This window comes from Sabethes cyaneus, chromosome 1, assembly GCF_943734655.1.
Source record: "Sabethes cyaneus chromosome 1, idSabCyanKW18_F2, whole genome shotgun sequence".
NCBI classification, from domain to species: Eukaryota; Metazoa; Arthropoda; class Insecta; order Diptera; family Culicidae; genus Sabethes; species Sabethes cyaneus.
This window is the reverse complement of record NC_071353.1, coordinates 123416451-123433266: the sequence shown is the minus strand read 5'-3', so window position 1 is coordinate 123433266 and position 16816 is coordinate 123416451. Positions and strand designations below refer to the sequence as shown.

The following is a 16816-nucleotide window of genomic DNA, read 5'->3' as shown; positions in this document are numbered from 1 at the left end:
AGAGTGACGACTACCTGTTTCTGGCGCTAGTGGAAAATTTAATGTATATTACCGCCAGAAAAAAGGTATTGTCACTGCAAAACGGGCAATCAGGATTGCCAATAAATTTATCAAAACATATAACAAATTAGGCAAAAAATACAAATCCGGCTTCATATGTCGGAAAACCGGCCTTTTTCCCGATTGATCGGCCACCGGCTTTGCAAGTAAAAAACCGGTCGGGCCGGCTAAAAACCGGCCACTTGGCAACCCTAATTGTACGATGCTTCATATAATAATAACGCATTCGATTCAATGAACCTTTCTCTGAAGCTTTAATGACGAATAATTAATTAAAAAAGCTGCCAAAAATGTAGGAAAATATGCTTAGAAAATGGATTTGTTTTAAGATAGCGTCTCTTTATTTATTAGGCAGGCTGGTTAAGTAAGAATTAACAGGCCTATTACAGGCTCTTTAATCGGTATTTTGACTTGTTTCCTATTTGATTAGACTTACTCTCGACAACTGATTCTGCTCGATTGGAATTTTCGGTTTAAGGTGGCGACTCTGGTTTCTCTAGTGCAACACTTGTTCTGGTAATCTGATTACTAACAAAACGGTGGTAGCGGCCAGGTGAAAGGAGTACATCCAGACGCTGTTGTATGGAGAGGTAAGTACGGAGATTAGCAGGAACAGGATAAGAATTATAAGCGATGGCCAAGCCACCATGGCCATCGAGCCACCAATACAAGAATCGGCTAAGAAGGCAACTTGTACGATCGGTTGTACGACGCAATTTATCGAATCGTAAGAATCTAAGCAGAAAAATTAATGCCGGAGGAATGTTTTAATGGCTTCATTTTTCAAACAGGACATCGATTCGAGTGTAAAAGACCATTGAAACATAACATTGCTCAATTCTGCTTTCAAGCCACAGTTGAATACTCAACTCTAGTGATATATCAGGTACGGGTTTTACACACAATGATTATTCAAAAAAAAAACTATGCTGTAGCGTTATTTAAGCAATATTTAAGATTTTCAAAATTCTATCTTTCTCGTTCGCGTTCTCGATGCTTGCACCCTACACAGGTGCGGAACCAGAAAATTTTTGAAGGCAGTGTTAAACACAGAAGTACAGTTGAAGTTTCAGTGTTTTTTGTTGGGATGTTAGAATATGTTGGCATAGCAGCTCGTCCCATTTATTTTATCATATCATTTAATCATATAATTTGCATTGGATTCAGAAAAAAGGATTCCTCTGGGGTAAAAATCATTGCTTATGTTCAGCAGGGCTCCAACCCAGCTACAGATCCCTAAGAACTAAATTTTAAAAGGTGCGTTTAGAGGCAAATATTTGGATGCTACTGAAATTATTTGCGTGATAAGTTTTACTAAGAGTAAACATCTCAATGTTTTGAATATACCTTTGCACAAATCCTTGTGGTCAAAATGTCGGTAACAAATTAATCATCTTTTGGTGCTAATATCATTATTGATGTTTAAAGCACGCCGCCATTTACGTAAATATCGTTTATCATTTGGAAAATAATGTAAACGAAAGTTTTTGTTTTCGCCTGGCATCCATTTATGACGCAAATTCCGGCGAGAGCTACCTTCGGCATGAAATCAGGAATATTACGACACGGTATTGCACATTTGTTTTAATTAGAATCGACTGCCTAAGAAAAATATGCTTCATATTTCTGGAAATTTCAGGAATAGAGAATTGTATATACCCCTTCTCACTTTAAATGAGATCTTCCGAAGTGAAATGTTTTTCACATATTTTTTCGGAGCGATTCCCGCACAGAGGAATTTGTTTCGACCATTTTCGGGAAACATTGTGACCTCCCGACTTTCCTCACAAGTCGCAACTGTTGCGACATATCGGTATAACGCACTTCATGTTCGGAATTAATTAGTTCAGTTGATAAAAGTGCAGCGCCTTTTGGAACTTATCAAATTAGCAAATAAAGTAATTTTTGTTACTCGAAACGTGCTAGTTAAAGCGCAATTCCAATTGTTTTCAAATTCCTCTGCGTTATGAATCCTCAAATTTCAAAATATCATCATTTTTACATAGTATGGTCTCGACTTATTGTTTGTAACTTCTTTGGGAAATGGCGTATGTGGTCAAACCAACCAAACCAAACCAACATTTTCAGACAAAATCATACAGACAACGGACAGGCTAGTTAGTGAGTAGCAAATAAATACTAAAAATTGTTTCAAAATATGTAAAATATCAACGATTATAGCGATTCCTTGAAAAAGCTTTAAAAATAAAAAGCGAAACGTCGGAGAGTAACTGAAAACTTGTTGCGATTTTGGTTTGACCACATGCGCCATTTCCCACCATTTTTACTGCAGCGCCAACTATATGGCAGCTTGAAGACTTATCATCTATTTATTGATTTTAAGGCGGCGTATGATTCAGTTATACAAAATCAACTGTAGCAAAAGATGCTAGAACATGGTTTGCCGACAAAACTAGTTAAGCTGATTCGCACGATGCTGGATGGGTCAAAATCATGCGTTAGTATAGCGAGTGAGACCTCAGCTGCTTTCGTGACCAAGGATGGACTAAAGATAGGGGGTGTACTCTCTAACCTGCGACTCAATATTGGAGGATCTGAATTCTGTAAAGCGTTTTTTGAACTAAACTGGCAGTTATGAATTAAAGATATAAAATTTCCACCAAATTTCCAACATTAAAATTAATGTTGAAATAGGAAGTGCAAATCGTTCATTATCCGTAAAGCATGAATCTGGTTAAAACATTTTTCTTATCTACGAGTAGTGCTCAGGATGTTCGACAAATCCACTGCAACCGGAACGGTATTATAACAGAACCCTCACAGCAAAAACAGATAGCAATAACTTCCGCCCAAGTTTTTCAATCAAAAGCAAACTGACACCATTGACTGATTCGACTAATATCTTCCCAAACTGTGGTTACGTCGTTTGATTTGCGGTAATCTACAAGTACATACCACAGCCTTTCGCAGCTTGAAACTACCGCTAGCTCTAGCATACGCATACTAACGATTTCATTTAACATTCAGGAACCACGAGGAAACCCTAAGTACCTAGATGGTTGCATCGAGTGCACAGATACATACTAGTAGGTGCCACCACCCATCCATACATAATCTGCGAAGGGTTTTTGCCGATTATACTATGCGTGCATTTGTTTGCGAATCACCCACCCGCGCCTTCCTAGTTACGTTTTTCCAATTTTCATTTCTCATGCATGGCCCAACTGGGTAGGTAGGTACTCCGGATTGGGTGGTAACCGTTCGTTGTTGGTTTCCTTTCTACCTTTCTTTCGCTTCAAGGCATGCAAGAGCCACCCGGCCAAATCACAACAGGCTCCTGCATGTGCGTGGTGAAGCGAAGTGCACTTTTCCTTTCGTTGGGCAAAGTAGCGAAGATAATTGCTTATCATCGCCAGCACTGCGACTTGGCGTTATTAATTACATTAATTGACCATATTGTTTTATTGTTTTGTGCATGTTACGATAAATAATGTGCGCAAGTATCATGAACCCTGCCGAAGGAAGCCGAGCAGCCACCGGTAATAGCCGGCAGTAACTATTTTAGGGTCCGCTCGAAGGCATTTTAATTGGTCGATTGCCGCTATTGAACCGCACCCACGCTGTCGTGCTGTTGAAAACAGTGGAAATTAATAGTTTGTTAGGATCGGCTCAATTCCGGATTGGCTTTATGGTTTCCATTTTTCAACGACCACAGGAAGAAGTTATATAATTACAGTCCATAATATTAGGCAAACCATAGTTCGTTGACTTTTCTTTAGTAGCGAACCTCTCATCATCTAAACATTGTAGTGATTATCTTCAATGAATGAAACGTGGATATTAATTGTAAAATTGTTATATCATTAACACCGATTTCGAACGACATGCCATTTACGGCCATTGATTACTTGGTTTAAACAAGCAAAACATCCTCTTTGCTTTATGGAATCAACCGATGTCAATCAGTTACAAAATGACTCCAGCGGAGATTAAATCTTTTTGTTCTCCGCCACTGCACTCAATTGGCCGAGTTCCATCGAATGACCAAAGTCGGACTATCAAGCCGTGATACGATTAAGTATTTAATGGGATTTTCCGAGATAATCAGGAATTCAGCCATCCAAGTGAAATTAACTTGGCAGTTCAGTGGCTTACAAGTGGAACGTGTGTGCGCGTGCTATTTGGCTTAGACTGATTTTGTCTAGCCATCTGGTTTACAACGAGAAACATCACTCTTATGCAGGTGAAGTTTTGATAGGGAAACGCGAAAATGTTCATGCAAACTTTATGTTTCACGATGAAAGTTTTGCCGTATGTAGGTACAATTCATCGCGTTTCCAAAACATAACGGATGAAAATAGACACAATGCTTAAGGCCTCTTAAAGTCTTACCTGATGTCAGGCGCCGCCTCCACCAACAGCCGCACACAGTCGAGGCACCCGCGAGCGGCCGCGTAGTGAAGCGCCAGGGCTCCACCCGCCGGCCGTTCCATCGGGGACATCATCTGCTGCGCATGGGACGAGTCCAGATGCGACTGATATCTGGACTCGTTATAGCCGGAGCACCCCACTGTCACGCTGCAAGAAGAAAAGAAAAAGAATACGTCTTTAATCGTTGTGAAATAATATTTAGATCAAAATGATTTTGTTATTCCCGAACAAGGAAGAGCTAGATTTTTACCGCAAAATTGAGCTCTTTGACCGGGGACTTTCAAAGTAACGTTATGTCTACCGATCGTCTCAGTTTTCAAAACTAAGAAAGAGACTATGTTGACGAATTAAGGCCTTATATTTGAAGCTGGAGATCGTTTAATATTTCGAGTGGCGACAGGATCCTGCTGTAAAAGCTGAATTGTCAGAAAGGAAGAAAACTGCGGGGAAAGCTTGCACTAGGGCATAGTATAAACAGAGCTTTGGCACAATAAATGAGCTGCATACCGGCTTCATCGTGTTGAGCAAGATGTAAAGTCGTGTGAACAAATGGCGAGAAATCAGGCATAGAGCAATTCCAGCTCTACTAGCAAAACGATTTGACCCGACTATTTTTGATTGGAATGAAATTTTCCTATCGTGTTGGATACCACGTAAGAACTCATTTTCCACTTCAAGATTATTTTCAAAAGGCATCTTTTCAAAAGGGATTTAGAAATGAGATTACTTTTTTTCAAAACATCATATCTTGAATCAAAATGGCGTCAATGGGTAAGTTGTAGGAAATTAAAAAAAATACACTGAAATAAAAAACTTTTCAAAACCATAATAAAAATTATGAAATGTCAATTATCTCAAAACCATCCCCTCCGATTTGCATATTTTTTTAAAAGATAGCTATAATTATGTCCTAAAAACTGGTGAACGGCTATCGTTGGACACTCTTTCGGAATTTTTTTAAATTTTGAAGTTAGACAGATTGTTCAAAAATATCAATTTTTTTTGTAAAACTCAAACCAAATTTAATAGGAGAGGATGTTTTTGAGATAATTGATATTTTATGATTTTTATCATCTTCTTCTTCTTCTTCTTCAGCATAGAGCCGGGGTGGCTCGTGCTGTTTCAAGCACTCGTCTCCATTCAACTCGGTCTTGGACCACTCGTCGCCAATTTCCTAGTCGTCTCAGAAGTCGCAAATCGCTTTCAACCTGGTCGAGCCATCGTGTACTTTGGGCGCCCCCGTTCCTGGTGCCGGCGGGGTTGTTGAAGATGACTATTTTCGTCGCACTGTCGTCCGGCATCCTTATGACGTGTCCGGCCCACCGTAGCCTGCTAACTTTCGCTAGATGTACTATGGGAGTCTCTCCAAGCAGTGCCTGTAGCTGATACGCCTCCGCCACTCTCCGCTTTCAGTTTGTACTCCGCCAAATATCGTCCGCAGCACTTTCCGCTCGAACAAGGCATGCCCTCCATGAGCAGCGTCACGGCTTCAAGTCCATAAAGAACTACCGGTCTAATAAGGGTTTTGTACATTGTTAGCTGCGTGCGGCGTATGCTTCCTGATCGTTGCGTTCTACAAAGGACAAAGTAGGCCCGATTTCCCGCTTGGATGCGCTTCTGGATCTCTTTACTAGTGTTGTTGTCCGCGGTCACCAGCGATCCCAAATACACGAACTCTTCTACCACTACTAGTTCGTCGCCGTCAACGGTTACCGTCCGTGGGAGACGCACGTTTGTTTCCTTTGAGGCTCTTCCTTTCATGTATTTGGTCTTTGACGCGTTTATTTTTAGCCCAATTCTCCTAGACTCCGCTTTCAGTCTGGCGTAGATTGCCTCCGCCGTCGCAAAGTTCCTGGCTATGATATCGAAGTCATCTGCAAAGCCTAGAAGTTGGTTACCCTTGGTAAAAATCGTGCTTCTCGTTTCGATTCCCGCTTGTCGGATCACCCCATCAAGAGCGATGTTGAACAGCATGCAGGATAAACCGTCACCTTGTCTCAACCCTCGCCGCGTCTCTCGATCTCGAGAGTGTCCCAGAGATGCGTACGAAACACATCACTCGATCCAGTGTAGGTAGCTCTGATCAGTCGCGTCAGTTTGTCCGGAAAACCGTATTCGTGAATTATCTGCCATAGCTTATCTCGATCGACTGTATCGTATGCTGCTTTGAAATCAATAAAGATGTGATGCGTGGGCACGTTGTACTCCCGACATTTCTGCAAGATCTGTTCGATAGTGAAAATTTGGTTCGTAGCTGCGCGAGCCCCCCTGAAACCCGCCTGATAATTCTCTACAAAACCTTGTGCTATCAGTGACAACCGGCGTAACAGGACCTGGGAGAGTACCTTGTAGGCGGCGTTTACCAACGTAATACCGCGATAGTTGCAGCAGTCTAGCCGATCACCCTTTTTGTAGAAGGGACAAACCACTCCTTCCATTCATTCCTCCGGTAGCTTTTCCTTCTCCCAAATCCTCGAAATAACCCAGTGTAGAGCCCTTTCTCCGCCATGTTTCTAAAGTTCTGCCGGTAGGCGGTCCTTCCCAGCGGACATTACTATCTTCCTTGGGTGTTCCTAGGTTAATTTTCGTTCCGCCTCCTTCTGCGACTTCGCCATTGAGGTGTTCATCGAAGAACTGATTCCATCTGTCAACCACCTCGCGCTTGTTTGTGATTAGATTCCCTCCCCCGTTCCTACATATGTCAGGTTTCGGTGTGTAGCCCTTCCGAGTTTGGTTCACCTTCTCATAAAACTTGCGCGTGTCATTAGCTCGGAATAGTTGTTCTAATTCTTCACGATATCTGTCCTCCTTTTGGCGCTTTTTCCTCCTCAGGATCGTGGTCAACTGGTTCCTAACATATCGGTATTTGGTCAGGTTCTATCTAGTGGCAATACTTCCTGTGGCAATTTTTCCTAGCAGGTTTTTCCCCTCTACCGCTTGTTGGCATTCCCCATCAAACCAATCATTTTGTGTACTCCGAGGTCTAATACCTAGTGCCGCGGTAGCGACCTCTCCTTTGGCCGTGCGTATTCTGCCCCAACCGTCTTCGAGGTTTTTTAGCACCTAACTTCTTGGAAAAAGCCTGAGCCTGATGTTCAGCCGAGGAGGGTGGCTTTGACGTGCCCGGTATACGGTGGACAGCTTTGAGCGCACGTGTACTGCTACTAGGTAATGGTCAGAATCAATATCCCCACCCCATCGGGAGCGTACGTTAGTGATGTAAGAGGAAAACCGGCCCTCTATGAGAACGTGGTCAATTCGGTTCATTGTACGTTGTTCAGGTGATCTCCAGGTGGCTTTGTGGATATCTTTGCGCGGGAAAAAGGTGCTTCGGATCACCAGTCCTCGGGAAGCTGCGAAGTTTATGTTGGACTAAAAACGTGATTAGGGGAGTGTCGTCGTGGTTGGGCCACGTTTTGGAATTCGCCCATAACTTTCGTTTCAAAAGGAATTTTGGAAATCTAAATAAATCGTTGCAAAGGTCTAAGAATAAGGTATATCTCCGGAAAGTTTTGAACTGTTTGCTGGAAAAATAAAAAAGTTATAGGCATTTACGTGAAGACAAAATATGTTGTCATGTTGTACAGGTTGGGCCACCGCAGAAAATCTAAGACATACGTATTGAAATTCTATATGGAGACATAAAAAGAATGAATTCCGTGAACAACGGCTCATATAGGTACAAATACCCTATTTTTAGTTGCATTTTTGCGAAATTTTGGCGATCTTGTAAAATCAATATTGCTACAATCGCCTTTCCCGAAATGTACAACTACAATGAAAAAAAAACAACAAAGATCTAGGTTTTTATCGTATAATTTTGCTTTATTTCATCACATTTTACGTGACTGACATTCTCTAGCGATTATTGCACTGTTGCGCTTAAAATTATGGTGGCCCAACCATGACTACTCAAGTGGCCCGACCTTTACAAATAGCACTTTTCTAGTATTTCACCTTAGCCTTCCCAAACACCTTACTGGAGGGGATTTTTCTGTAGTCTTCGTGTGCAGCACAACACACTTCATAAATTTTCAAAATTTGTCTCGATAATTGCATTTCATGAATCATTTCTTGAAGAAAAGTTCACTGCGTCTGGAAAACTTTTTTTGTAAGATTTAGTCACCGAATTCAGTACGGGTGTTTTGAATACACGATTAAAACTCACAATATTGTGAAAAGTTAGCTATCACAGTAAGAAGTTTTACAGTGGTTGTATCATAGATATCATGAGTTACTAAAACTGTAAAATCGTGATGGCCCGACCATAACAGTGGCCCGACGATAACGACAATACCCTAATTATAAAATTAAAACTACTTTGTTACAATTTATAACTGAATGTAAAATAAATAATTACAGCTTAAAAGCGACTCAAACATAACCTCATTACCGAGTTGACTATAAAAAGGTCCGAAGTCATTTATCTACTGTGCCAATAAGCCAGAATACGAGAAACTATAGCGGAGATCGGGTAACCATGCCCCGGTGGAAGCTAAGGTCGTATGGCATCAGGGTAGCAGACACAATGTTGTCTCGACACTATAAAATGGCAGCCCCATCACGATACTCGGTAGCGTAAGCCCTAGTACGGCTACCTATCTAAAATCACCTCACTTACAATAGTCAAGAAAATTCTACTCGGAATATTCGGCATGGACAAAGGCGACGAAATAATGACATGCATGGAATGGAGACTTGGTACCTGGAACTGTGCATATTGAGAATAAAAGGGCGATTCTTCAACTACACCAGGTAGACCCGACAACGAGAAGGAAGCATTCTATGCACAGTTGAAGGCAAAGTACGTCAGCTGCTCATCACGATTCATCAAGATCGTCATCGGGGATCTGAACGCCCAGATTGGCAGAGAAGCAATGTATAGACCGCTGCACTATGGTCGAAAAAGTAAAAATTCAAGACAAAAAGCAATATCTCGAAAACTATTTGCTCTACAGATTTCATGTATTCCAAAGATTTTGTTTACAAAAACAGACCTATCTTTTAGTATAATTAGTCACTTTTGCTCGTTTTACAGAACAGAAGAAGTGTGGAAAAATGGCATTACATGGATTTCGTAGATTAAGGTATGTACTTTTAAACCACGGAAAGCTGTAATATTTTGGTACAAAAACTACTCTAACTTCTTTGAGGAAATAGATAGCAACTACCTAATAGCTTCAGAAAATGCATCATTTTACGCCCCAAAAGTCATCCTGACCCAGTTTCTAAATTAGGTTTCAAATAAAAATGTTAGAGCAGAAAAATTTAATTTTTAAGACCCACCCTGACATAATCTAGAAAAATCGTTATATAGCGATACGCAGACGAGATACCTGTTTTTGTTTTTTCAGCAAAGTTTTTGCAAAATAAATTTTCTACAACTTTGTATCAGGAAATGTTGCTCTATATCACTAGAATAAAAAGTTAAACTTTTTTAAAAGTGAACCACTATAAAGACTAATTATATCAAAATTAGGTCTGTTTTAGTAAACAAAATCTTCTGAATACATAAAATCTGTAGAGTAAATGGTCTTCGAAGTATTGATTTTTGCCTTGAATTTTTGCTTTTTCGACCATAGTGTGCTGATCAAGCCTCATGAAGTAATTTGCGGTTTCGTTACTAACGAGAATGACATTAGCTGCGGATCGTTTATGTTGGAGTGAGAGGGCAGCGAAGAGTGGAGGAGAGGATCCGGGAGTTTGATATTCGATGTTTTTGATATTATTCCTACTGCAAACAGCCTCAGCGAGGGCCCAGCTAATGTCAAAATATCTTTATATGTGTGCGTGGTGGAATACTTCATAGCCTGCACACCGAGATGCGATAAACGGCATCAACTTTGCAGCTTCCCGAGGTTTGGTACTTTATTTCTCGGAACAAAAAATTCACAATGCCTCCTGGAGATCACCTTCTCCTTCACCTTCACCACCACCTCCTACAAACAATAGCAGCGTGCCAGCTCCCGATCTCTCAGAGATCCGGCGAGAAATCGGTTAGCTCACGAATAATAGAACCGCCGGAAAACGCAAAACTGTCCAAAAATGGCCAAGAGCCACTAGCCACGGTTCTTCATCCGGATAATTTAAATGATTTGGGGAGAAGGAGAAATTACCGGAGGAGTGGATGAAAGGTGTGGTTTGTCTCATCTACAAAATGGTCGATCGGCTAGATTGCTGTAATTACCGCGGTATTACGCTGGTCAATGCCACCTACAAGGCGCTCTTCGTTGGTGGGTGGTTCGTTCGCTGGTCGGTGGTTATTTACAGTAGACGGAGGCACAATTTGTGTCTAAAAATAACCCAACCCATGTCGCTAGCCTAATAAGGGGGGTTGCACAGTCTCATTTTGTCCAGCGCCTCTATGGTTCAAAGGTACAAGTACCAGCGAGCCACATGCCCTGGCGGGTGTTGTGGGTTCGAATCCGTTTATAATTTCAGATTATAGCTTGGTTCGACCCATGCACCAGCATTGGACAAAAGGCAAAAGTTACAACGACAACTTGTTAAGCGTAGGTACCAATAACAACTTTTACAACTTTTCATCGTTGTGTTAGTGCGCATCATGTGCATTCTGTGTATTGATATTGGTGTCAGCTTTAGCTTTATATATTGGCTAACCGACGCGCAAAGTGTCGACTTGATGTCATTTGTTTTGTTATTTTTAATTTGCAGTACATCTTTGGTTTCGGATTATTTATTAAAAATGTAGCAATATTATGTATTGTATAGGACTTAGAATTTGCCTTAAACCTAATTGTACATTGTTTAACTTACAATATTTCATCACACATCAGTTGGAGAAAAGTAGATGATTAAATTTTATTGCCAATTATGTTGAGATATGAACCCATTGTAGCAAACAAGCGTATGTAACAAACGCTATAACGAACGCTTCCGCCATTGCGGCAGCCTAGTTTTAGGAGTTTATACAACACGTGATTGAAGGGTAAATATTTTGGTTGCGTTTAACGCCTAGCTGGGCAAACCTGGTGCGTTTTGTCCACGGGCTTTGGCGTTCTGCCTCACATAATGATTTTGACTCTTGCCAAAAATCGTCAAAAATAACAAAAAATACTGGTTTTTGTTAGGAAATTTCACGAGGAGTAAGTGTAAAAAAGGTTCCAAAGTCTTCTAGAAAACGTGGAACAAACACGCCGTTGCTCTGCAAAATTATGTTTTGCTTAAGCGGAGCATTTTGCACCACCTTACCCTACATGCTAGAATTACATAGACTTACTGGTCTTGAAGCCCTAGAAGCTATGTCAAATAAAATTATTTCAAATTTCCGACAAAAATCGTTGCAATCCTCTATTGCGACGATTAGGTCTCTTTATAGATCATAAGTTAGCCAGGTTAGGTATTAGCTTAATATTTTATATTTTTCCTTTTTACCTTTGTTATACTATATAACAAAGGTTTAGAAATTGGTCGAAAAACGCGAAATAGAACCAAGGCCCGGAGGGCCAATTGTCATATACCAATCGATAGGGTTCGACGAATTGAGCAATGTCTGTATGTGTGTGTGTGTGTGTGTGTGTGTATGTATGTGTGTGCAGCTCATTTTCAATCGCCTGTTTCTCGGAGATGGCTGAACCGATTCATCCACTATTACTTTTGTTTGAAAGGTATTCATGCCTAGTATATCACTATTCAGTTGTTTCGTGGTACGACGTTTCGTTTAAAAGTTATAGGCAAAAATGTGAAAACTACGTGACACGTTTTTTTCCGAAACTACACAACCAATTTTAATGATCTTAGTATCAAATGAAAGCTCTTGCTATCGTTAAGCTTTTTACCAAGTTTCATTGAAAACCAATATTCAGTTTAAAAGTTACGCTTAAAAAACCTGTTTTGACAAGGTCCAAATGATCGCCTGTTTCTCAGAGATGGCCAAACCGATTTATGCGCTATTAGTTTCATTTGGAAGGTAATATAGCCGGATAGATCACTATTGAATTGTTTTTTGATTGGACTTTTAGTTTGAAAGTTATGAGCAACCGTATACACCACACCAAAATTAACTATAATTTATAATAATTTTAACCAGGTTAATTTGCCTAATTTCAATAATTTTAATGTCAAACGAGAGGTTTTGAGACTACGAATATATATGCAAAATTTCATAAGAATTGGTTTTTCCGGTCAAAAGATATTAACTCTCGAACACTCGCTCCAACATTTGTAACACGGTTACTCGCGCGCACAATAGCCCAAAACCAAAGAAAACGCGCGCACTAGAGTTTTTACTAGGAAAAATTGGTTTCAAGTTTATCGAACTTTTCGAAGAGTTTTTTGAAATTGAATGCTCTATCGTCTGGTAGAATTTAAATTTTGACTAATCCCCCTAAAAGTGAAATAAAAAATTTATTTTCCTTCAGTTTCAATATAACGCATTGATGTGTTCTGCAAAGTTTCAGAGCATATTATTACAAGAAATTTTGTTGAAGACAGTAACCTTCTATCTCTTCAGCGAAGATAGAGAAATCTTATTTATTGTACATGCACTTGTAAAATCAGTTTTTCTATTTTAGCTCATTTTGTAATTGTTGTATGACTTTTTCATGTATTACAAAGTTGTACGAATAGTAAAAATACACAACATTGCTGAATATAGTATAGCTCTATGTCTGCTTGTTTGGGATCTGTAGAGCTTTGATTATAAAAAACACCCTAATTTTGACTCCGAATTATTCGACTACCAACACACGGATACATTTTAAACATTTTACATTTGCTGATAGTTTTGCTGTATACAGACACCATTTTTCTATATAAAGAAACGAGAGAAAATGCCAGTTGGGACCAATTGTGGTACGTCTTACGTGGTACGTACTTCGTTTCTGTGATGTCGGTTTATGCTGATCTATTTTCCTAACAAAAGTATTAATGCATCGAATAATTCTGCCATTTTGCTCATAACAAATTTATTGAAGAACATACGTTAGATAAACAATGATTTGTAACTATATAACAATATGGCAATCAAAAACCTACACTTGTTGTACAAAATACAACAGCGTGAGTAACCGAAGGTTAATAAAAATTGATGAAATTTATTCAAGAAAACTTTATTGATGTGAATCAAATAGAATGGCATTACAGGAAATTATACATAGTTCAAAAACTTATAAACTAGACCTTTACTATGCAATGTATATGTTAAAGAATAATATTTCTTCTTGCAACTTACTTTTACTTGCACTTACCCACATTAGTAACAACTTACTCAGCAATTTCATGAGAAAAAGAACTATCAAAATTTATAAGTGCTTCTATTTTGTTCAAATTTTGTAAACTTATTCAATTTCCAAAAATTTTTATGTAAACCAACGCACTATGCAACGTTAACCAATAGAAGAATTATTTTCCGAAGACGTGTCGATTTCTATCTCAAATAGCAAATAAAACCGTATAACAAAGGTTACTTTCACCACTAGGTGGATTAAATCAGGTTTTTTTCTTACATGTAGGTTTTAATACCTTCTATTAAATAGTCTTAATTGTCGTAACAAATCGTAAGAAATCATAATAATAGTAAGTAATGAAATTCTAATAGTTGAACACACAATATGATACAGGATAGTTACTCTTAAGTATTTTATGTAATCGAATATTTAACCCAATATAAAAAAAATCATTTTAGTCGAAAGACTTGAAAAAATTCAGATTTTTGAATCACCGAATCGTTTTGGTGTTAATGATACTGACAGCAAACGAAAGATACTTCTATGAATATTGTAGAATAAAATGTATTGGGTTGAAACAATTTTTTTTATACCTAATATTGAAAATATTTTGTTTTCTATATTTTGTTGGTGTGGCGAGCTGGTTTTTCATATTTTTTGAGAACTGAATAACTTTTTATCATAATTTTAAAAAAATTCTAAGTTTTATAATTTTATTTTTTTTATAAAGTTTTGATGATAAAACGAAAATGAATGGTGCATTTTTTCAACTGCAAGGAAACGGATTTTCGCAATTTTTCAGATTATTATCTTGCTAACAAATTTGTTTCGTGTAACCAGGAGACAAATAAACATAGTTTCCCTTGTAAAAAAACAGATCTTGTAATTAGGCCGCAGGAAATAGAAAAATAGGAAAAAAGTGTGCTTCTAGGGAACCGTAAAGTGAGAAAAATTTGCGGGAAAGCAACAGAAATGAAGGAGAAGACCATCGAAGATTAGAGGGGGAACTTAGCATCCCTTAAGAAATATATTGTAATTACTAACATGTCAACTTATTGCTGATTATTTTTAATGAATATATCTTAAAATGAATTCATTCTTAATAGTAAACTGTCAAGTTAACTTTGAAGTCGGTGCAATATATTACATGTCCAACCATTGGATAATACACACTTAATCGGTTCGGTAAAATTTTACCGAAATCTAAACAGCAGAACGTTCGGTAAAATTTTTTATTGCACCAAACATTATTAGTGATCTATAAACGTCGATTGGCACCATCGAAATTCGGTAAAATTTTACAGAATTCGGTACTTTTTGTTAAGTGTGTAAGTGTCCAACTATAGGACAATACGGTTTTAGAAGTGTACGACGATTGGGCATTCAAGCGTTGTCAAAATATCGCACATTTTTCCACGAAAAGCTTATTTGTTTCGTCAAAATGGCCATGTAATGTGAACATATTTTGCATCTGATTCAGATTTTTATGATTTTGTCTATTTGTAGGTAATTAATTGTTTAGAAAGTATCGTTAAACCTCAAAACTCAGGGGATTAGTTGTGCGACCATTGATAAATTAGCCTACTTGAAAATGGGACTGTTAGGCGAGTAGCGGCAGTAAACCTCACCATGCAAAACCAAAAAAGCTTTTCAGGTTGCTGGAATGTTAACGAAAACAGAGTAGAGATCCTGCATTCAAGTCAAGGTCAAGACTTCAACTATAACATTTGATGAGCATAAACACAGGCTGAAATTCGTTACTACCACCTAGTCAGCTGCGTGGCAGTTGCCCACCGTTACGCCAGTTTCAAAAACGCCTGCCAGGTATGCAACTTACCGTTTGCTTCTACACCGCCGGCACATTTGTACTATCATTTTATCACTTTCGACCTGCTTCGGAGCGAACGGCGTTATGGGCTTGACGGGGTTGAGCGTTTTCACTGCGTTCATATTTTTGCAGAAAACGTGCTGTTCGATCTCCCGCAGTCTACCGAGTGAATCATCGGCACTGGCGCTGCCGGTGGGCGGGCCACTGCCAGAAAAGTTGGGCGCCTCCACCGGTTTTGCCTTAATTTCCCGCTCGGGTTTGCGACCAGCGCTTTTGGCTTCTTCTTTGGCGATTTTTTCCTTAAAATTTTCATTCCGCCGCTGGCTGAAGTAACCCCAATGACGTGACCGTGATTGACTCTCGTGCTGAACGGCCACCACCGTTAGTCGCGTAATGTGATTCTTCGGTGACACGTTGGTTCCATTGGTAATGGTAGGTTTGATTTCGAATCGACGGGGTAGAATTTTCGGTGGCAGCACCTCGTAGTTTTTCTGACGCATTTCCACCGACAGCATTATGCGGATTCGTTTGACGCGTTTGGAGTACTTTAGGCTTTCCTTGAGGTGTTTCTTCACCTGTTTGGCTTCGATTTTGTGCAAGCGTTGCAGAATCTTTTTATCTTTTGCTTCGTTCCATCGTTTTGGGTAGCTAAAAGTAGGATGACTCAACAGGGTTTGGTTGTGCTTGGGTCTACGCCATGGAACGAGATCGAAGTTTGGGCTAGAATCGCCACTCCATGGATATTTGTTGGTTTCGGAATCCGAGTATCGCAGAATCCAATCGCCGTTTAGAACGTCTTTCGATTTTGGAATTATATCCAATGTTCTCACTGCAGGAAATTTGATTCTGTCGTTTCTAGCACTGATGGCATCATAATTGCGATCGAAATCTCTCACTAGCTTCCGGTGGTCATTCAAAGTGTGAAATTTGCTTTTCCGTAACGTTGACAGAATGGAACCGTCACGCATGAAGGATTCACTGGTTGGTTGCTGATTGAAGCAATTGTGGAATAAATTCTTCACAAACTGAATATGATTTTGCATTTTCGTCCTATGGCCATTTCAAAGCATCCAAAATCTTCAACATTTTGAGCGGCAGCAGAAGTGCGTTGTTCATAGAATTCTTTTCTATTTGCACCGCTAACATTGTCTCATCACATAAAACACTGCACAGGTTTGAGATAGCTAAATTTCTCCCACTTTTTTCACTGACGTACCCGGAAAATTTCCCCCCTGTTCGATATGTTTAATTACTTGAACCAACCACTCATAACCAATTATCGTGCCCTCACGAAACCATAACAGGCGGGTTGCCCTAATCGATAGGCTCCTAACGAGTGGCGGGGGCA

At 39.4% G+C, this 16816-nt stretch overlaps 1 protein-coding gene across 1 annotated transcript in view; it reads right to left on the bottom strand.

Annotated features, from left to right (window-relative positions):
- The window catches only part of LOC128740994 (uncharacterized), a 157076-nt gene extending 140565 nt beyond the window's left edge, over window positions 1-16511 (bottom strand). Inside the window, exons 1-2 of the mRNA XM_053836605.1 lie at window positions 15478-16511; window positions 4414-4599 (exon numbers count right to left, since the gene is read on the bottom strand). Of these exons, the coding sequence (XP_053692580.1) occupies window positions 4414-4599; window positions 15478-16511 (1220 nt within the window). The remainder of the gene's footprint in view (window positions 1-4413; window positions 4600-15477) is intronic.
- Window positions 16512-16816: the final 305 nt, after the last annotated feature.